Source organism: Rhinoraja longicauda, chromosome 13 (genome assembly GCF_053455715.1).
Source record: "Rhinoraja longicauda isolate Sanriku21f chromosome 13, sRhiLon1.1, whole genome shotgun sequence".
In the NCBI taxonomy this organism is placed as follows: Eukaryota; Metazoa; Chordata; class Chondrichthyes; order Rajiformes; family Arhynchobatidae; genus Rhinoraja; species Rhinoraja longicauda.
Genome location: NC_135965.1, coordinates 23,273,093 through 23,294,350, shown reverse-complemented (window position 1 = coordinate 23,294,350; position 21,258 = coordinate 23,273,093). Strand labels below are relative to the sequence as shown.

General features: G+C 44.8%; 1 protein-coding gene across 1 annotated transcript; it reads left to right on the top strand.

The window, feature by feature from the left end:
* Positions 1-7,431: 7,431 nt before the first annotated feature.
* Positions 7,432-11,455, top strand: LOC144599173 (EEF1A lysine methyltransferase 3-like). Its single transcript, XM_078409911.1, has 3 exons — positions 7,432-7,584; positions 9,383-9,494; positions 10,989-11,455. Exons 1-3 carry the CDS (start codon positions 7,432-7,434, stop codon positions 11,453-11,455), a joined length of 732 nt encoding a protein of 243 aa, XP_078266037.1.
* Positions 11,456-21,258: the final 9,803 nt, after the last annotated feature.

The following is a 21,258-nucleotide window of genomic DNA, read 5'->3' as shown; positions in this document are numbered from 1 at the left end:
AGTCTTTTAGGACCGGGATGAGAAAACATTTCTTCACACAGAGAGTGGTGAGTCTGTGGAATTCTCTGCCACAGAAGGTAGTTGAGGCCAGTTCATTGGCTATATTTAAGAGGGAGTTAGATGTGGCCATTGTGGCCAAAGCGATCAGGGGGTATGGAGAGAAGGCAGGTACAGGTTACTGAGCTGGATGACGGTGCAGGCTCGAAGGGCCGAATGGCCTACTCCTGCACCTATTTTCTATGTTTCTATGTTTCTATATCTGCCGGCAGACAGGAGGAGGAAATCAAATGTAGGTAGACTCAAAATGCTGGAGTAACTCAGCGGGCCAGGCAGCATCTCTGGAGAGAATGAATGGGTAACGTTTCGAGTCGAGACCCTTCTTCATTAACTGTGATCTGTGATATAGACACAATAAGCAATTCAGCGGGTCAGGCAGCATCACGGGGACAACGTAGATGTGTGATGTTTCGGGTCGGGACCCTTCTTGAGTATGATTAATCTAAGAGATGCTGCCTGACCCGCTGAGTTACTCTAGAACGTTGTGCCTATCTTTGGTATGAACTAGCCCCTATCGTTACACTCCCCCACCCCCCTTTCCCTACCAGCCCCCCCTCCCCTGTCGTGCCGGCGAAAAGCACTTACCGAAAAGCACTTAGCGATGGACTTAGGGTGCTACATTGTTGCGAAAAGCGCTTCCAGATCGCTGTGAGAAGCACTTAGTGACCGTAAATGTTGCGAAAAAAGCACTTATTGAACCTACATTTTTTAAGTAGTATTTATTTAATGCAAGTCACTTAACATACACAGATCAGCATGGGGCCCCTATGCTCATGGGGCCCCGGGCAAGTGCCCATCAGGCCCATGCGTTAAGACGGCCCTGCCGTTCATTTCTTGGGATTGGGCGGCGGGATAGTTCTCAAGAGACGAACTCTTTCAGTAACATATGGCATGTATGCTCCCCGAGATACCCTTTGCAATAAATGGGCGCAAAAAAACAAATGCAAATTCTATTAACTGATAACTTTAATCATCCCCGCTCTTTTATCCAAGAAATAGTCTCGCCTCAAAGTCTCCTCTGCACCAGTTAACTCTCAATTAATCTCATATTGAGCAAAACACATCGGCAGCGTCTGTGGAGGGAGCACTTTGTACCCCGGTTGAGATCATTCCCACCAAATCAAACTGCTGGAGGAGTTCGAAGATGGGCCTGTCCATTCCCTCCACAGATAACAATAGACAATAGGTGCAGGAGGAGGCCATTCGGCCCTTCGAGCCAGCACCGCCATTCAATGTGGTCATGGCAGATCATTCTCAATCAGTACCCCGTTCCTGCCTTCTCCCCATACCCCCTGACACCGCTATCCTTAAGAGATCTATCTAGCTCTCTCTTGAATGGTTTAAGAGAATTGGCCTCCACTGCCTTCTGAGGCAGAGAATTCCACAGATTCACAACTCTCTGACTGAAAAAGTTTTTCCTCATCTCAGTTCTAAATGGCCTACCCCTTATTCTTAAACTGTGGCCCCTTGTTCTGGACTCCCCCAACACTGGGAACATGTTTCCTGCCTCTAACGTGTCCAACCCCTTAATAATCTTATACGTTTCGATAAGATCTCCTCTCATCCTTCTAAATTCCAGTGTATACAAGCCTAGTCGCTCCAGTCTTTCAACATATGATAGTCCCGCCATTCCGGGAATTAACCTAGTAAACCTACGCTGCACGCCCTCAATAGCAAGAATATCCTTCCTCAAATTTGAAGACCAAAACTGCACACAGTACTCCAGGTACGGTCTCACTAGGGCCCTGTACAACTGCAGAAGGACCTCTTTGCTCCTATACTCAACTCCTCTTGTTATGAAGGCCAACATTCCATTGGCTTTCTTCACTGCCTGCTGTACCTGCATGCTTCCTTTCAGTGACTGATGCACTAGGACACCCAGATCTCGTTGTACGTCCCCTGTTCCTAAGATGCTACCTGAAACGCTGAGTTGCTCCAGCGCTTTGTGGTTTGCTCAAGATTCCACTATTAGGAGTTCATTTTGTTCCCATTTAATCTCACCTACTTCCTGGAGGGTCTCGTAGTAAGTTAGCATGCAAGTAGATCCAAGATTGGGCCAATTGACGGAATTCCAGTCTCCATGGAATATATGCACTGACATGTTTTGATTATTATATTTCTAAGTGAGTTCTTCGTAAGCAGAGAAATACGTGTTACTGATATCCATGGGGTCGCACACGCTGCGCATAGGGGAGGAGGGAGGAGGACGTCGAAAGTGTCATAAAATATTAAATGTCCAAGCAAATAATGTCCAACGTGTGATAACATAAGATCATCTATTTTATATTGGTTGGGGCTCCATTTGGATTCTGCAAATGACATGTTTTCCTTGAAAAGGCACAAAGTGTTGGAGTAACAGCGGAACATAGATAGCAGACGTTTCGGGTCGGGACCCTTCCAGTATGAGGAAGGGTCCGGACCTGAAGTGTCACCACTCTATGTCCTTCAGAGATGCTGCCTGACCTTTGAGTTACCCCAGTACTTTGTGCCTTGTTTTGTTAACCTGCATCTGCAGTCCTAGTTTCTACTTCTATGTTTTCCTTGATCTCCGTTGACTTGCTGATAGATTCCAGTCACTTCCTAGCTCGCATCATCGTTTGGAAGACAATTTGAGATAAAAACCTTAAACATAGTGAATTAGATAATTGGTGACCGACAATCCACGTCTATAAACTAGTAAACACATTCCTTATCCTGGATTAGATGCGCCGTGCAGCTATTTGCATTGGACATGTGTTTGCAATGGACAATATCAATCGAGGTTGTTCCATCGATGGGCATCTATTCATGGTCTTTTCTGATGTATTTATGTAATTCTGTAGAATTCCAGGGAAAACGGATCCACGGAAGGTTTCAATCGAGGTCAGTTGTATTGAAGGCCGTGAAAGATAAAATCGAGTAATCGGTAAAAAAATCGGTCGCAAAACCATCCATTGTAAATATTTACCGGATAGACAATTGACAATAGGTGCAGGAGTAGGCCATTCGGCCCTTCGAGCCAGCACCGCCATTCAATGTGATCATGGCTGATCATTCTCAATCAGTACCCCGTTCCTGCCTTCTCCCCATACCCCCTGACTCCACTATCTTTAAGAGCTCCATCTAGCTCTCTCTTGAATCCTGAGAATTGGCCTCCACTGCCTTCTGAGGCAGAGAATTCCACAGATTTTCAACTCTCTGACCCAAAACGTTTTTTTCTCATCTCCGTTCTACATGGCTTACCCCTTAGTCTTAAACTGTGGCCCCTGGTTCTGGACTCCCCCAACATTGGGAACATGTTTCCTGCCTCTAATCTGTCCAATTCCTTAATAATCTTATATGTTTCAATAAGATCCCCTCTCATCCTTCTAAATTCCAGTGTATACAAGCCTAGTCGCTCCAGTCTTTCAACATACGACAGTCCCGCCATTGCGGGAATTAACCTGGTGAACCTACGCTGCACGCCCTCAATAGCAATAATATCCTTCCTCGAATTTGGAGACCAAAACTGCACACAGTACTCCAGGTGCGGTCTCACTAGGGCCCTGTACAACTGCAGAAGGGCCTCTTTGCTCCTATACTCAACTCCTCTTGTCATAAAGGCCAACATGCCATTAGCTTTCTTCACTTCCTGCTGTACCTGCATGCCAACTTTAAGTGACTGATGAACAAGGACACCCAGATCTCTTTGTACTTCCCCATTTTCTAACTTGACACCATTCAGATAATAATCTGCCTACCTGTTCTGCATCTGCCCACTCACATAATAAAACAAGTTACATTGAATAAGGAGAACAATGAATGATGCGTTGCGCTGCACAAATGTATCATAATTTAGGGACATTTCGTGCTCTGCGGAGAATATAAAATCCATTTTGTACATTTCGATGCAAACAATTTGTCTTATGTTTTATTTAGTAACTAGTTCCCCGATGTTTTATTTCGTAACACGTTCCCCCATGTATAATTCTGTAAATAAAATGATTACATTAAATCTTAAGGTATCACAAAATGCTGGAGTAACTCAGCGAGTTAGGCAGCCTTCAGGAGAGAAGGAATGGGTGACGTTTCGGTTTCAGCCGAAAAAGTCTGAAGAAGGGTCTTGACCCGAAACGTCACCCATTCCTTCTCTCATTAGATGCTGCCCGGCCCGCTGAGTTACTCTAGCATTTTGCGATACCTTCGATTTGTACCAGCATGTGCAGTTATTTTCCTACATTAAATCTTAAGCTATTTTTAAAAATCAACTTATGCTGAAATTGTTCTGCGCTTTTAGGAGGCTCGATTCCTAATTATCACCCTTGGGAGACCTCCCAGGAGGTCAGATGTAATTCTGAGTAAAATATACCAGTAACTAAGATCTGCACTAAAACCTCTTGTTGAGAGCTAGTTTCCTAATATTATTATGATCTCATTGAAGTTATAACGGCCCCAATATGATCTCGTCAGGTCTCCACAGTATAATCCTGCCCCCTTTCCCTACACCCCCGTTCTGTTCAGCAATCCTTTTAGTCTGAACGCTTATTTCCCCTCATTCATCCAATTTTCTTATGAAATAATTGATCGTTTCTGCTTCCACCATCACCACAACCAGTGGATTGCTCACCTCCCTCTGTCTCCTTCCTCAATTTGATCCCATATCATTGGATCGCCAGTTAATGGAAAGAGATTGACTTTGTCCGCCCTATCTAATCTTGTACACCACTATCTCCTTTCAATCCCATATATCCCGATAAGAACAACCCCACTCTTGGAGCCTAATCTTGTAGCTGAGATCTATTATCCCTCGAACCATTCTGTTGTGGAGTTTGCATGTTCTCCTTGCCACCGCGTGGGTTTCCGCCGTGTGCTCCGATTTCCTCCTACATCCCAAAGACGTGCTGTGGGTTTGTAGGTTGTAGGTTAGTTGGTCCTCTGTAAATTGCCCCTCATGTGTAGGGAATGGATGAGGACCTGGGATAATGTAGAACGGATAAACGGTTGTGATAGATTCGATGGGCCCAATAGCCTGTTTCCATGCCGTATCTTTCATTGTTTTGTTTTGCTGAGTTTGAGGTTAGAAACCAGGAGCTTGGGAGACAGAGGTGAGAGTTCCACCCTTGGAGGTAGAGCCGTGCCCAGTGTGGTCGTGAAGGAGCATCACTGGCCGAGCTAGCCCCAACAAGAGGCTAAATCCATCCTACAGCGGCGATTAAAAACAAAAAAATAGGAGCAAAATAGCCCTCTTTGAATTCTGGGTCCTCGCAAGCACTGCCAACAGGAATTTGGCTCAGTTTGGAGACGTTGTATTGAAACAGGCAGTTTGGCCCACCGAGTCGCCATGGACTCGTTAGGCCGTAGGGTGTTTACATGCGGGAGATCTCTGAGAACAAATCTCCCGCACATTTCCCGCCCAATGAATGCAGGCAGTGAAGAAAGCCAATGGAATGTTGGCCTTCATAACAAGAGGAGTTGAGTATAGGAGCAAAGAGGTCCTTCTGCAGTTGTACAGGGCCCCAGTGAGACCGCACCTGGAGTACTGTGTGCAGTTTTAGTCTCAAAATTTGAGGAAGGATATTCTTGCTATTGAGGGCGTGCAGCGTAGGTTTACTAGGTTAATTCCCGAAATGGCGGGTCTATCATATGTTGAAAGACTAGAGCGACTAGGCTTGTATACACTGGAATTTAGAAGATGAGAGGAGATCTTATCGAAACGTATGATTATTAAGGGGTTGGACACGTTAGAGGCAGGAAACATGTTCCCAATGTTGGGGGAGTCCAGAACAAGGGGCCACAGTTTAAGAATAAGGGGTAGGCCATTTCGAACTGAGATGAGGAAAAAGTTTTCAGTCAGAGAGTTAAGAATCTGTGGAATTCTCTGCCTCAGAAGGCAGTGGGGGCCAATTCTCTGAATGTATTCAAGAGAGAGCTGGATAGAGCTCTTAAGGATAACGGAGTCAGGGGTATGGGGAGAAGGCAGGAACGGGGTACTGATTGAGAATGATCAGCCATGATCACATTGAATGGTGGTGCTGGCTCGAAGGGCCGAATGGCCTACTCCTGCACCTATTGTCTATTGTCTATTGTCTATTGTCTATTGTCTATTGTCTATTGTCACTCCGCACCGATAGGACACCCGTGTTGTGAATCCAGTCGTCCGCCGCGCAGTCGGTGTTCGCTCAGCGGCCGGCCTTTTTATTGGCTGTTGGAAAATTGTGTCAGAGTCGCATGGTTTAAAATCCTGAACTTGATCAGCAACTTGCAGAAGGCGTTCCCGTTCTCTGGAGCATCGCTGACAGCGTTGGGACTTGCCCGTTGTATTGGGGAGAGGTTCAGTGGCGGCCCGCCGTGAGTGGAACTCCATCACTGCAGTAACACATTCACAATGATGCGACCTACAATTCGGAGCACGCTCTCCTTACGGGGGAAGTAAAATCAAACTCGCCAATAGCAGAAGGGTCGACAAATGAAGGGGGCGACGGGTGGAGGCAAACATTGTTAGAACTGGTCGATGAAACAGCATCTGAGCAAGATAACAGAGTTAAACTTTCAGCTCCGAGAACCCTGGCCACAGATTCGAACGAAACGACACAGAGTAGTAACTCAGTGATCAGGCCGCATCTTTGGCGAAAATGGATAGGTGACCTTCTTCAGACAATGTATATCCTTGTGTGTTTAACCAGCAACTACAGGTTCTTTGTTTCTATAATTTGACTGCTCCGCTGCGAAGTCTCCTCAACGTGTGCCTACTTTGAAAAAGTTCTCTCTCTCTCTCTCTCTCTCTCTCTCTCTCTCTCTCTCTCTCTCTCTCTCTCTCTCTCTCTCTCTCTCTCTCTCTCTCTCTCTCTCTCTCTCTCTCTCTCTCTCTCTCTCTCCATGTTCTCCAGAGATGCTCCCTGATCTGCTGAGTTACACCAGGCCTTTGTGTCCTTTTGTGTATTAACCGGCATCTGCAGTTTCTTGTTTCTAGATTCTGACGGTTCTCGGAGATGAAACGTTAACTCTGTCTCACTCCCCACGGTTGCTGCCCGAACTTGAGGATATTTCCAGTTGTTTCTGTCATTTTTTTCATATTTACAGCCTCTTCATTTTTTTTTCTTTTGCGTCAACTTGAGAAATACTGCACTCTGGAATGTTTCTCTTTGCACTCCCCGTCGTATTTGTGTATGGCTTGATTGTATGGTATTGTATGGTATGATTTGCCCGATAGCACGCAAAGATGCTCACTGTCTCTCGGTGAGAGCAATTAAGACTGGTGTGTATTTCTGTACACGGATGTTTGCAATTTGTTGCGGTTTCAAATCATGACTTCAACGTTGTTCCTTTCTCCAGAAGGCGCGAAGAAGGTTCGCCGGGACTTAACCGGACCGAGTGAAGTCGTGTTGAAAGGAACCCATCCGGATTTTGGAGCAGACGATGACAGCCCTGCTGAAAAGAGTATCCTTACGCGCTGTGCATAAAGACGAGAATTTCTCCATGGTGGATTCCTACCATGTTTGTGGTTTCCTTTTAGAAATCGGCGTGCGCCCATTCTCCGAGCTTGGTTTTGGAACCGCTGTCTGGGGTGCTGTAAGTTCATAGAGTCACACAACGTGGAAACAGGTCCTTCAGCCCGACTGGCCCACGTCGACAAACATGTCACATCTCCGCCAGTACAACGTGCCTGAGTTTGGCCCATATCCCTCTAAACTTATCTTATCAATGTACCTGTCCAAATGCTTCTCAAACGTTGTGATAGCCCCTGCCTCCCGCAGCAGTTTGTTCAATACATCGACTACACTTTGTATGAAAAAGTCACACCACAGATTCCTATTAGTTTTTTCCCCTTCACCTTAAACCTGTTCTCTGGTTCTCGATTCCCCTACTCTGGCCAGGAGCCTCTGAGTGTCTACCCGATCTATTCCTCTCATGATATTGTGCAGGTCTATAATATCACCTCTCATCCTCCTGCGCTCCAAGGAACAGAGTCTCAACCTACTCACCCTCTTCCTATAGCTCAGACCCTCGAGTCCTGGCAACTCCCTCATCAATCTTCCCTGTATCTTTTCCAACTTGACAACTTTTTTTTCTATGTATATTATTCTAATCATTGGAGTTTAATTTATGATGTTAAACAATTATTTTTCAAATGATTCTAATGTTTTCTGGGACATGTTTCTTTAATTATCCTGTTTGCAGCCAAATGATTCAAAATATGATCAAAATTTCTATCGACACGTTTCTGCTTTGAAGTGTAATTGGAAATTAATTTGACCGGTGATTTGCATTTTTGCATTTTGCATTTTGCAAATATTTTGCCTTTCAACACTTAAATCCTCTCGCAATTTTCCATCCTGCATTTGATATGGTTTAAGACTGGAGTTCAAAATTAGATACGGTCAATGAACTGTCGTCACTGACAGACGCTGTGTAAGTAACTCAGCGGGTCGGGCAGCATCTCTGGAGAACATGGATAGGTGATATTTCGGATCGGGACCTTCAGAATGTTGTAGTGGGGGGAATGCTGGAAGGATGTTGGGGGCAGGACAAAGCTTGGCAAGTGATAGGTGGATACGGGTGAGGTTTTTTAAAATAGGCAGGTGATAGAATAAACACAAGAGATGAGAAGACAAAAAGTGTGAGAGGTATGATTTGTAAAGCTAGAAGAGTAAAATAGTTCGAAAGGGACAGGAGCTTGGGTAGGGGAGAAGGCGAAAAATTGGAGGCAATCTTAATAGGGCACGGAATAGAGGAGGGGGAGAGGAGGGGGGGAGTTGGGGAGGTTTGTTTTAGGTGCCCCTGTAAGAGGTGGAAACAAGCAATACATCATTGGCATACAATAATGGACAAATGGCCAGGTAGTCATGTTCTGGTGGTATTGGTTGAGGGTAGAATATTCGCCAACTTTTGGTTAGTTATGGAGATACAGAAGGGACATAAGCCATCAGAATCCGCGCCGACCATTGATCACCCATGCACACTAATTCTATGTTATCCCAATTTCTCGTACACTCCCCACAAACTGAGCGCAATTTACAGAGGCCCAATGAACCTACAAACCTGCATGTCTTTGGGATGTGGGAGGAAACCGGAGTACCCGGAGAAAACCTATGCAATCACAGGGAGAACGTGCAAACTCCATACGGTAAGCCATCCAAGAGGATGCAGAAGAGGTTTAACATAATGCTGCTAGATTAGAGGGTACTAGATATCAGGATTGGCTGGGCAAGCTTGGATTGGTTTTGTCTGACAGCACCCGAGGACAGACTCGAACCTGGGTCTCTAGTGCTCTGTGGCAGCAGGTCTACCAGTTGCGTCACTCTCTTACGGCTTTCCTTGCAGGGTCACCTGTCCGCATAACCGGTAATGTGTGTGTTTCGTTTTATAGGGTCGTGCTCTGTGTCATTACTTCGAGAAACAGAAAATAAAATTTTCCAATAAAAAGGTGATTGAACTAGGAGCCGGCACTGGCATGCTGGGTATTCTTGCTGTACTTCTGGGTGAGTGCAAAGGCCCTGTGCATTAAAAGATATAATTTAATGAAACAGCCATGCTGGTCAATCTGGTCGCTTCATTACAGGAAGGATGTGAAGGCTTTGGGGAGGGTTCAGAGAGGTTTACCAGAATGCTGTCTGGAATTGAGGGTATTTGCTCGAAGGAGAGGTTGCACAGACTTTGATTGTTTTCTCTGGAACATTGGGTAGACCCGATAGACGTCTATAACATGTTGAGATTTAGTTTAGTTTAGGGATACAGCGCCCAATCAGCCCCATTGGCCCATCGAGCCCATTCCGACCCGCGAGCCCCACACACTAACATTATCCAACACACTAGGAACAATTTATAATTAAACCAAGTCAATTAGCCTACAAGGCTGTATGTCTTTGGAGTGTGAGAGAAACAATGAGATAACCCATACAGGTCATGGGGAGAACGAACAAACATCGTACAGACAGCACCCCTAGACAGGATCGAACCCGGGTCTCCGGCGCTGGAAAGCTGCAACTCTACCGCTGTGCCACCGATACATAGATAAGATAGTCAGTACCATAGATAGGGTAGACTGTCAGAATCTTTTCTCCGGGGTGGAAATGTCAAAGACCAGTGGACATAGCGTTAAGGGGGAAGGGGTAAAATGGGCAGGAGATGCACGGGGCAGGTTTTCTTTGCTCAGAGTGGTGGGTGCCTGGAATGGGCTGCCGGGGATGGTGGTGGACGTAGATACGATAATAGTGTTTAAGAGTCTTTTAGACAGGCACACGGATATGCAGGGAATGGAGACACGTGGATCAGTTAGTTTAGCTTGGCATAATGTCCAGCACAGACATTGTGGGCTGAGGGGGACTGATTGTTATGCTTAAAGTTCTATGTTCTATGTTCTATATTCTACGTCTACGACTTCTGCTTTTTTCATGTTGTTAATGAATTGTTACTTTATGTTTGAGAGGTCCATGGTTCTGATTTTGAAACCTTGATAGAAACTCGGGCAGTGGGCACTTGAATTTTGAGCCCACGCTGCCTATTGGCACCAGTCCGACACCAGGAAATATTGGGACCACCCCTCACGGTCTGACTTCCTCTTGCCGTATTACCTTCCAATCTGTTGCCCCCTTCTTCTCAAGTACCCATTCCCTGTGACCTGAGATCACGGTTTGCCTTCTTAGTTTAGTTTAGTTTAAACATGCTGCGCAGAAACAGGCCCTTTGGCCCAGCGAGTGCGCGCCGACCAGCGATCACCCCCCCCGTACTCCAACCTACGCACACTAGGGACAATTTTACAACTTACCTAAGACAATTATCCTACAAACCTGTACATTGTTGGAACGTGGGAGGAAACCGGAGCACACGGAGAAAACCCACGCGGTCACAGGGATAAAGTACAAACTCCGTATCGACAGCACTCGTACGCACGTTCAAACCGGGGTCTCTGGCGCCGTAAAGCATTAACTCTACCACTGCGCCACTGAGACAGCTCGTTCTTGCTCTCGTTTCAGGTGGCGAAGTCACCATCACCGACAGACCAGGCCTTTTGAAGAACATAGAGCGTAACGTGTCCGCCAATGTCCTCTACCCGGACAGGCTCCGCGCCATCGTCTCTGCACTGTCCTGGGGATACGACCACACGCTCTTTCCCTCAGACTATGACTTCATCCTTGGTGGAGACATCCTGTACGACCCCGCAAGCGTCCCTTTAATACTGAGGACCCTTCAACATCTCAGCAACGAGAGGACCACCATCTATTTTGCCTCATCCATGTCCATTCATCGACGGATGATCAGCTTCACCTACCAGAAGCTCTCCGAGTACTTCCACATTGACCTCGTGGACAGGTATGAAGAAGAAGACATCAATGTCTACAGAATGACGAAGATAGGCTCGTCTTACTGGAGGGCACCTCCCGTGATCGAGGATGAATTCAATTTCTCCTACAACGCGATGATTAATGGCTTCGCCCGCTGAGGTTGACAGCAGCAAAGAAACAGAGGCAGGGATTGGCCAAAGCACCCAGCAACCAGCTCAGGTACTGAATGGGAACAGAAGTCATCGCTGCCTGGTGGTTACATTGTATAGAAAATCTAGATCGGTAATTTACAGTAAGATCAAAAATACGGGAGATGCTTAACAGGTCGGGCAGCATCTGTGGGGAGAGCAGGAATGTCAGATTGACTATTTTTCAGCCGAACTGGGTAAACCTGGATAAGCTACATGAACTTACTGCAATTCTACCGCAAACTCTCCTGACTCAATGTTTAGTTTAGTTTAGGGATACAGTGTGGAAGCAGGTACTTTGGACCACCGAATCCCCGCGTGTAGCGATCCCCTACACACACTAGGGACAATTTATAATTATCCCAAGCTAATTAACCTGCAAAGCTTTATGTCTTTGGAGTGTGGGAGGAAACCGGGGCACCCAGAGAAAACCCACGGGAAATGTGCAAACTCCGTACAAATAGCATCCGTGCTCAGGATCGAACCTGGGTCTCTAGCGCTATAAAGCAGTAACTTAACCGCTGCGCCACTCTCCCGCCCTTTCAAATGCAACAATTTCAGATAATCAATTTCAATTCTAGATATCCAGCACCCACGCTATTTCCCTAATGTAATTTAAGAAGGCTATTCTGCTTTTCCTGTCTACATCTCCTTTAGAGCAACCTTTCATTGTTATACCTTTCCCTTGAGTAAAAAGCAAGTGCTTGTCAGCGAAGGAATGCAGTCAGATTGGGATGGGATTTGCTGTCTGATGAGGGATTGAGCAGAGTCTGAATGAGAAAGATTGATACAGATTGAGAAGGTACAGAAGCTTGAAAGCACACACCACCAGACTCAGGAACAGTTTCTTCCTCTTTGTTATCAGGCACCAAAACCCACTCTTCAATAAGCTAGAAAAGTATGCCATTCACCTCGACCCCATTGCTGACAATTGATGTGAAGAAGGGAATCGATCCAAAACATTACCAATCCATTCCCTCCACAGATGCTGTCTGATCTGCTGAGCTCCTCTTACATTTTGTGTTTTGTTCAGTTGACAGGATGTGTTACTCTGGTAGAGGTAATGAGCCTAAACAAACTTTGGCCAGTTAAAGGTTCTGTCATTTATTAAAACACTACAAACTTTTTGTTTTCAATAAAATTAATTAGTTATTGTCATTACTTTGGACAAGAGTTTTGGTTGCTATAAAACCATATCTACTCGAATCAGAAGTATATCTATTTTGGATGGCGCAGTGGGTAGAACTGCTGCATCACAGCGCCAGAGACCCAGGTTCCAGCCTGACCTCGGGTGCTGTCTGCGTGGAGTTTGCATGTTCTCCCTGTGACTGCGTGGGTTTCTTCTGTGTACTCTGGTTTCCTCGCACATCCCAAAGACGTGTGGGTTTGTAGGTTAATTGGCTTTTGTAAATTGTTCCTAGTGTGCAGGAGCTGAATGAAAAAGTGGGATAACATAGAACTGGTGACCAATGGTCGGCATCGACTGGGTGGGCCGAAGGGCTTGTTTCCATGCTGTAATCCCTAAAATGAATGTTCTTTAAATCAGTCATGTAATTTTGGGATAAGTTTATTTTGAAATCACCTAATTTATATATTATCCAGAGCACTGTAACAAAAGTTGCTGATAAATATGTTTCCCAAATAAACCTACTTATTTCGCTATTTTAAATTAATTGTCTGGATATTACTGTATCTCTGTTGCATCCATGAGTTTCGACAGTTCTGCCAACTCTACTTTCTCTTTTTTTCCAATTTTCTCCATTGGAAAGTATTTCCTATTTAATATTCACACCATAATAATAGCTTCTGAAAATTGCTATCAGATATCGCAGACCTATCAAATCCTCAGTGCAGTATTTCACAGGATAACTGAAAAGCAGTGGTTTAGTTGATAGATTGAAATATGCAACTTTTACAAATTTTGCATTGGCGGTCTTCAAAATTTATTGGGAGCAATTCTATGAAGATCTTTTAATCAGTGATTTTTAAAATTAGGTCAAGACTTAAAATGGATCGCAGCGTGGAGAAATGAAAACTCTGTGATTATTTACAAATTTAAATTGTGAATCTTCAGTCTATCCATATGATCTAGTGACAGGTCCCAAGCAAGAGAGAATTCTGCTGTTTTGTTACTCAAACATTTCAAATTCATCTGGTCTTAGTTTAGTTTAGTCTAGAGTTACAGTATTGAGTCCGCACTGACCAGTGATCACGCCATACACGAGCACTATCATACACACAAGGGACAATTTATAATCTTTACCGAAGCCAATCAGTGGAAGACGATACATGATTACAATTGAGCCTTCCACAGTGTACAGTTACAGGATAGAGGGAATAATGTTTAGTGCAAGATGAAGTCCAGTAAAGTCCAATTAAAGATCGTCCGAGGGACTCCTTATATGACTCCTTGTCATTCTTGGCAAGCAAGCTCCAGGGTGAAAGATATATTAGGACACGATGGGCTGGAGTAACTCAATGGGTCAAGCAGCATCTCTGGACAACATGGACAGATGACATTTCGCGGTCAGGACCATTTTTCATCCATGTTTTCCAGAGATGCTGCCTGGCCCGCCGAGTTACTCCAGTACTCTGTCCATTTGTGTAAAACCAACATCTGTAGTTCTTTTATTTCTACATTCTAGAGTTAAAGATGGTGCGTTGTCTTCCTGGTGCAGGGTAAGAGGTTTCACAAATTGCAGATTCAGATTCAGATCAGATTAGTTATTATCATGCACACCAGGGTACAATGATATTGCATGTTACCTTAACACGCATAGAATAAACAGAATACATAAGGTGTTGATAAATACAATAATAAATACAATGGGAGGAAAAGGTAACATGGTGGAAGATTGTAATGCAAAAAAAAATAATGTGCAATTATGGAATTGGGTAGAGTTGAGTAAGGGAAAGAATACATGGCAGGACCTGCGGGAAGGAGGAAAACTGCAAAAGGAAACTGGTTCAGGAATCTGACCGCAGTGGGGAAGAAGCTGATCTTAGTTCTGGCTGCACAGAAGGGCATCAGGGAAAGTGGGGAAGGAGATCCATGCTTTATGTCAAAGGGGGTGGTGAAGGTTAATGGGGGCATCATTATAACAGAGCATGGTTTGGATCATTGATGACAGATTCCGCCTTCTGGTGCAGCGCCTCATGCAGATGCTTTCGATGGTGGGGAGGGCTGAGTCAGGGTGCTCCAGTTTCCTCCCACACTCCAAATACATGTGAGTTTGTCGGTTAATTGGCCCTCTGTTAATTGCCTCTGGTGTGTGGGGAGTGGATGAGAAAGTGGGATAACTTAGAACTACTGTAAACGGGTGATCGATGGTCTGCATGGATTTGATGGCACCAACTCAAGTACAATAGGTAGAGCAATTGATGCACACCTTGGAAGCACGGTTTGCCACATGAATAAATCTCTCGGGCTGTGAAACAGCTGGGAGAAGCTTGATGTAGAAAGGTACCAGTAAATAAATCAAGCGATGAAGGTGAATTGCACTGGTAATTGCATACAGTGGCCACTAGAGAGCAGAAGCACACAACCTTCAGAGTCACTGTCCATTACAAAATCTCCAGCTTCAAACCCACTCATCAAGAGTCAAGAGTGACATAAAATGCTGGAGTAACTCAGTGGGACAGGCAGCATCTCTGGAGAGAAGGAATGGGTGACGTTTCGGGTCGAGACCCTTCCAAAGGATCTTTGGTTTAAACCAGCATCTGCAGTTCCTTCATACACAAAAGTCAAGAGTGTTTTATTGTCATATGTACCGAAACAGAACAAGGAAATTCATACTTGCAGCAGCGCAACAGGTTTGTAAACACAGTACCCAATGGATAATATAATAAGCAAACACAGAAAACATTAACTAAATAAAAAATACAATATTGAGTAAAGTTCAATCAAACCCTGCCTGCTGATAACTGCTGCAGTCTTTTCTTAAACTGCCCAGGACTGGTTGACAGAGGAAAAAAAAGAGTAAATGTTGCAATAGATAGCTTACAAATAAAATCTTTGTTAAATATTGGCCACAAAGAAAAAACATTGAAAAGTACAGTATGAAAGTACAACACAGAAACAGGCCCTTTGCCCACCTTGTTCCTGGAGAGTGTTGTAGAGCGGAGAGACCGAGGGGTACAGGTACATAGTTCCCTGAAAGTGGTGACACGGGTAGACAGGTGTGGTGAAGAAGGCATTTGGCACATTTGCCTTTATTGGTGAGGGCACTGTACTGGAGTTGGGATGTCATGATACAGTTGTATGAAGCCCTGGACCACACTTGCAGCACTGTGCAATACTGGTCGGTGTGATGTATGAAGGATGTCATTCAGCTGGAAAAGGTATAGAAGATATTGAACAAGATGTTACCAGACTTTAAGTGCTTGAATTTGGGAGAGGCTGGATTGGGTGGGACATTTTTACCTGGAGTGTAGGAGGCTGATTGCTGAATGAAATCATGAGGGTCATAAGAGAGCATAGGTTTAAGGTGGGAGGGCAAAGATTTAACAGAGACCTGAGGGGAAAGTTTTTTCACTCAGAGTGTAGTATGCATACAATCTGTTGCATATGTACAAAGAGGTGTCAGAGAAAGTTGTAGAGGTGGGTAAAGTGATGATGTTTAAAAGACATTTGGACAGGTATGTGGAAAGGAAAGGTTTCGAGGGATATGGGCCAACACCATTTAGACCAGTTAGCCTGACATCGGAGGTGGGGAAGACGCTGGAGTCCATTATAAAAGAAAAATTTGCGGAGCATTTGGATAGCAGCAAACAGGATCGTTCCGAATCAGCAAGGATTTACGAAGGGGAAATCATGCTTGACTGATCTTCTGGAATTTTTTGAGGATGCAACTCGGAAAATGGACAAGGGAGAGCCAGTGGATGCAGTATACCTGGACTTTCAGAAAGCCTTCGATAAGGTCTTCGATAGGAGATTATTGGGCAAAATTAGAGCACATGGTATTGGGGGTAGGGCACTAACATGGATAGAAAATTAGTTGGCAGACAGGAAACAAAGAGTAGGGATAGAGACCCTTTCAGAATAGCAGGCAGTGACTAGTGGGGTACCGCAAGGCTCGGTGCTGGGACCACAGCTATTTACAATATATATTAATGACTTCGATGAAGGGATTAAAAGTAACATTAGCAAATTTGCAGATGACACAAAGCTGTGTGGCAGTGTGAAGTGTGAAGAGGATGCTATGAGGATGCAGGGTGACTTGGACAAGTTGTGTGAGTGGGCAGATGCATGGCAGATGTCGTTTAATGTGGATAAATGTGCGGTTATCCAGTTTGGTGGTAAGAACAGGAAGACAGATTATTATCTCAATGGTGTCAAATTAGGAAAAGGGGAAGTACAACGAAATCTGGGTGTCCTAGTTCATCAGTCACTGAAAGTAAGCATGCAGGTACAGCAGGCAGTGAAGAAAGCTAATGGAAGGTTGGCCTTCATAACAAGAGGAGTTGAATATAGGAGCAAAGAGGTCCTTTGCAGTTGTAGTGGGCCCTAGTGAGACCACACCTGTAGTATTGTGTGCAGTTTTGGTTTCCAAATTTGAGGAAGGACATTCGTACTATTAAGGGAGTGCAGCGTAGGTTCACGTGGTTAATTCCCGGAATGGCGGGACTGTCATATGTTGAAATACTGGAGCAACTGGGCTTGTATATGCTGGAATTTAGAAGGATGAGAGGGAATCTTATTGAAACATATAAAATTCTTAAGGGGTTGGAGAGGCTAGATGCGGGAAGATTGTTCCCGATGTTGGGGGAGTCCAGAACCAGGGGTCACAGCTTAAGGATAAGGGGGAAGTCTTTTAGGACCGAGATGAGAAAACATTTCTTCACACAGAGAGTGGTGAGTCTGTGGAATTCTCTGCCACAGAAGGTAGTTGAGGCCAGTTCATTGGCTATATTTAAGAGGGAGTTAGATGTGGCCCTTTTTGCTAAAGGGATCAGGGGGTATGGAGAGAAGGCAGGTACAGGCTACTGAGCTAAATGATCAGCCATGATCATATTGAATGGCGGTGCAGGCTCGAAGGGCCGAATGGCCTACTCCTGCACCTATTTTCTATGTTTCTATGTTTCTATGAAACATATAAAATTATTAAGGGATTTATTCACAAAATGCTGGAGTAACTCAGCAGGTCAGGCAGCATCTCGGGAGAGAAGGAATGGGTGATGTTTCGGGTCGAGACCCTTCTTCAGACTGATGTCAGGGGGGCGGGACAAAGGAAGGATATAGGTGGAGACAGGAAGATAGAGGGAGATCTGGGAAGGAGGAGGGGAAGGGAGGGACAGATTCACGTGGTTAATTCCCGGAATGGCGGGACTGTCATATGTCTAAGGGATTGGACACGCTAGAGGCAGGAAACATGTTCCCGATGTTGGGGGAGTCCCGAACCAGGGGCCACAGTTTAAGAATAAGGGGTAGGCCATTTAGAACGGAGATGAGGAAAAACTTTTTCACTCAAAGAGTTGTGAAGCTGCAGAACTCTCTGCCTCAGATGGCAGTGAAGGCCAATTCCCTGGATGCTTTCAAGAGAGAATTAGATAGAGCTCTTAATGATAGCAGAGTCAAGGGATATGGGGAGAAGGCAGGAATGGGGTACTGATTGTGGATGATCAGCCATGATCACGGTGAATGGCGGTTCTGGCTCAAAGGGCTGAATGGCCTATTCCTGCACATATTGTCTATTGTCTTTTGTCTATAGCATGGTCAAGTGTTACCAACGCAGTTATAAAACTTGGTGTTAACAAGTTGGGATTCTTCTTCTTTTGTGTCCATCATCCATGTTTCAAATGTTACATCACTGTCATCGTCCGTCCTGAAAATGGCGCAAGCTTCCGGCGACAATCAGTGGGAGCCATCTTTTGTACAATAGATGATGGTGGTAGCAGAATTAGCTCAGCACACTTCCAGTTTCCAGCCCCGCGACGTGGACGCTTCTGCTATGGGGCCGACAAGTTGGGCTGAAGGACCAGTTTCTGTGCTGTATAACTGACTCTAATTCCACCTTCTCCTCCCACCACACGTGCGTGCACACGCATATGCAAACACACGCAGACATGGACACACACACATGCACATGCATGTACACGCACGTACATACACCCACAAAAGCACACATGAACACATGTGCACATGCACAAATACATGCACACATGCATGCAAATACACACACACACTAACATCTGTGACTTGCTCCCCTGTTTAACTGCAGAAAGTATTCATTTCACAAAGTAGCCAACACTCTGTCTCCAAACGATGCTGCTCGTCCCGTTGAGTTCCTCCAGCAGATTGCATGCTGCTCCTGATTGCAGCCTCTGCAGCCTCCTGCCCTCGTTAATCTTCCCAAGCCCTGTCCACACTGAAGCTGCAGTGCAGGGATAAAGCACCAGAGGGTGACAGAAGCCTTCAGCAGTCGGATCTCGTATTTTGTGACAATATTTTGCAATACATTGGGCCCATCAAGTCTGTGCAATTCCATTAGAGTCAGAGTCATAAAGCCATACAGCATGGAACAGGTTTGGCCCAACTTGCCCATGCTGACAAAGATGCCCCATCTACGCTAGTCCCATATCCCCGCATTTGGCCCGTATCCTTCTAAACCTTTCTTGTCTGTCTAGATGTGTTTTAAATGGCATTATAGTACCGGCCTCAACTACTTTCTCTGGCAGCTTGTTCCATATACCCACTACGCTTTGTGTAAAAAAGTAGCCCCTCAGGTTCCTATTAAATATTTCCCTTTCCACCCTAAACCTATGTCCTCTGGTCGTTGTTTCCCCTACCCGGTGCATTTACCCTACCTATTCCCCTCATTATTTCACGCACCTCTATAAGATCACCCCTCAGTCCCCTGCTCTCCTTGTGATAAAGTCCTAGCCTGCCCAACCTCTCCCCACTTTCTTCACTTCTCATCAGTTCCTCCCAGATCTTCTATTGCTCACCCAGTGATCAATAAACCTGCCAGGTTGACTTTGGACATGGGAGGAAAGTGTAGACACCCACGGGTCACAGGAAATTCGTAAAATTCAAAATCCATCCTAGAAGAAAAATCCCAAGATGGGATATAATACGTCCCTTTTTCTTGTTAATATTGGGTCTCACTTGGGGAGTGGAAAAGGATGTAGGCAGATGGGAATGACACTGGGATTGAGAAGAAGAGGCTGTACCAGGTAGCTCTGTAGTAGTTCTGTAGACTGAGGGCAGATGTTCCACAAAGCAGTCATCCAATCTGCATGAAAATTATATTTCCAACTCTGAGAGAGTTTAGATTCAGGAGAATTGGCTTAAAATGAGATATCACCCCTTTATTTGTATTGGTACTGGTATGAATATTGGTATTGGTATTGGTACAGGTTTTGGTATTGATATTGGTACTGATATTGGTTTATCATTATCACGTACTGAGTGACAGTGAAAAACTTTGTTTTGTATGCTATCCAGACATGCCACACAGTACACCAGGACATCAGGTAGTTCAAAGAGAAAGGAAACAGAGTGTGGAATATAAAGTTACATTTGCAGTGGAAATGCAGGAGAAAAAAAGTACAAAGGCCTTGTTAAGATAGATTGGAAGATTTGGAATACATCCTTAGCATATGTGAGGCCAGTTTAGCAGTCTAATAACAGTGGGGAAGAATCTGCTCTTGAATCTAATGATGCAATCTTTCTTTTTCGCAGAGTATCACGGCATTTAAAAAGCTTTTAGATAGGCGCATGGATAAGCAGGAAATTGTGGGATTTGCATCAGGTTCTGGCAGAGGAGAATAGTTTAACGGCATTATGGTCAGTGTAGGATAGTTTAACGGCATTATGGTCAGGAGAATAGTTTAACGGCATTATGGTGGTCCCTAGAACATGAAACTCTTCCTCAAATGATAGTGAAATCATTCTTTGGACATTTTAAAGGCAGACGGAGTTAGATTCTAGGTAAGCAAGGGATTGAGGGGCAGAGTGGCCTATTCCTTCTCATAGAGGGATATGATCCCAAAGAAGACAGGTGGGACTAGCTTAGATGGGACATCTTGGTCGGCATGGACGAGTTGGGCTGAAGGGCCTTTATTCATGCTGCATTTCATTTGTCTTGCTATATGTTTTAATGTCGTAAGGTTGTGAAAATGGTAGAACATACAAGCGTACAGCATAAGCTCAGGCCCTTCAGTGGCCGACCATGATGCCAAGACCAACTCTCATTGGCCTGCACATAATACATATCCTTCCATACCCTGCGCATCCATGTGCCTTTCCAAAAGTCTCCTAAATGCCACTATCGTATCTGCCTCTACTACCACCCCTGGCAGCGTGTTCCAGGCACTCACTACCTCCGGTGTAAAAAACCTGTGCTACACACCTCCTTTAAACTTTGCCCCACTCACCTTAAAGTTATTCCCTCTAGTATTTGATTTTTCCATCCTGGGACAAAAAGTTCTGAATGTCTACCCTATCTATACCGCACATAATTGTACATACATCTATCAGTTTAGTTTAGTTTAGTTTAGTTTATTTTATTGTCACATGTACCAAAGTACAGTGAAAAGCTTTTTTTGTTGCGTGCTAACCAGTCAGCTGAATGATAATACATGATTACAATCAAGCCTTCCACAGTGTACAGATATATAGTAAATTGAATAACGTTTAGTGCAAGATGAAGACCGATTAAAGATAGTACGAGGGTCTTCAGTGCGGTAGATAGTAGCTCTAGTTGGTGATAGGATGGTTCAGTTGCCTGATAACAGATTGCCCGGGAAGAAACTGTCCCAGAATCTGGAGG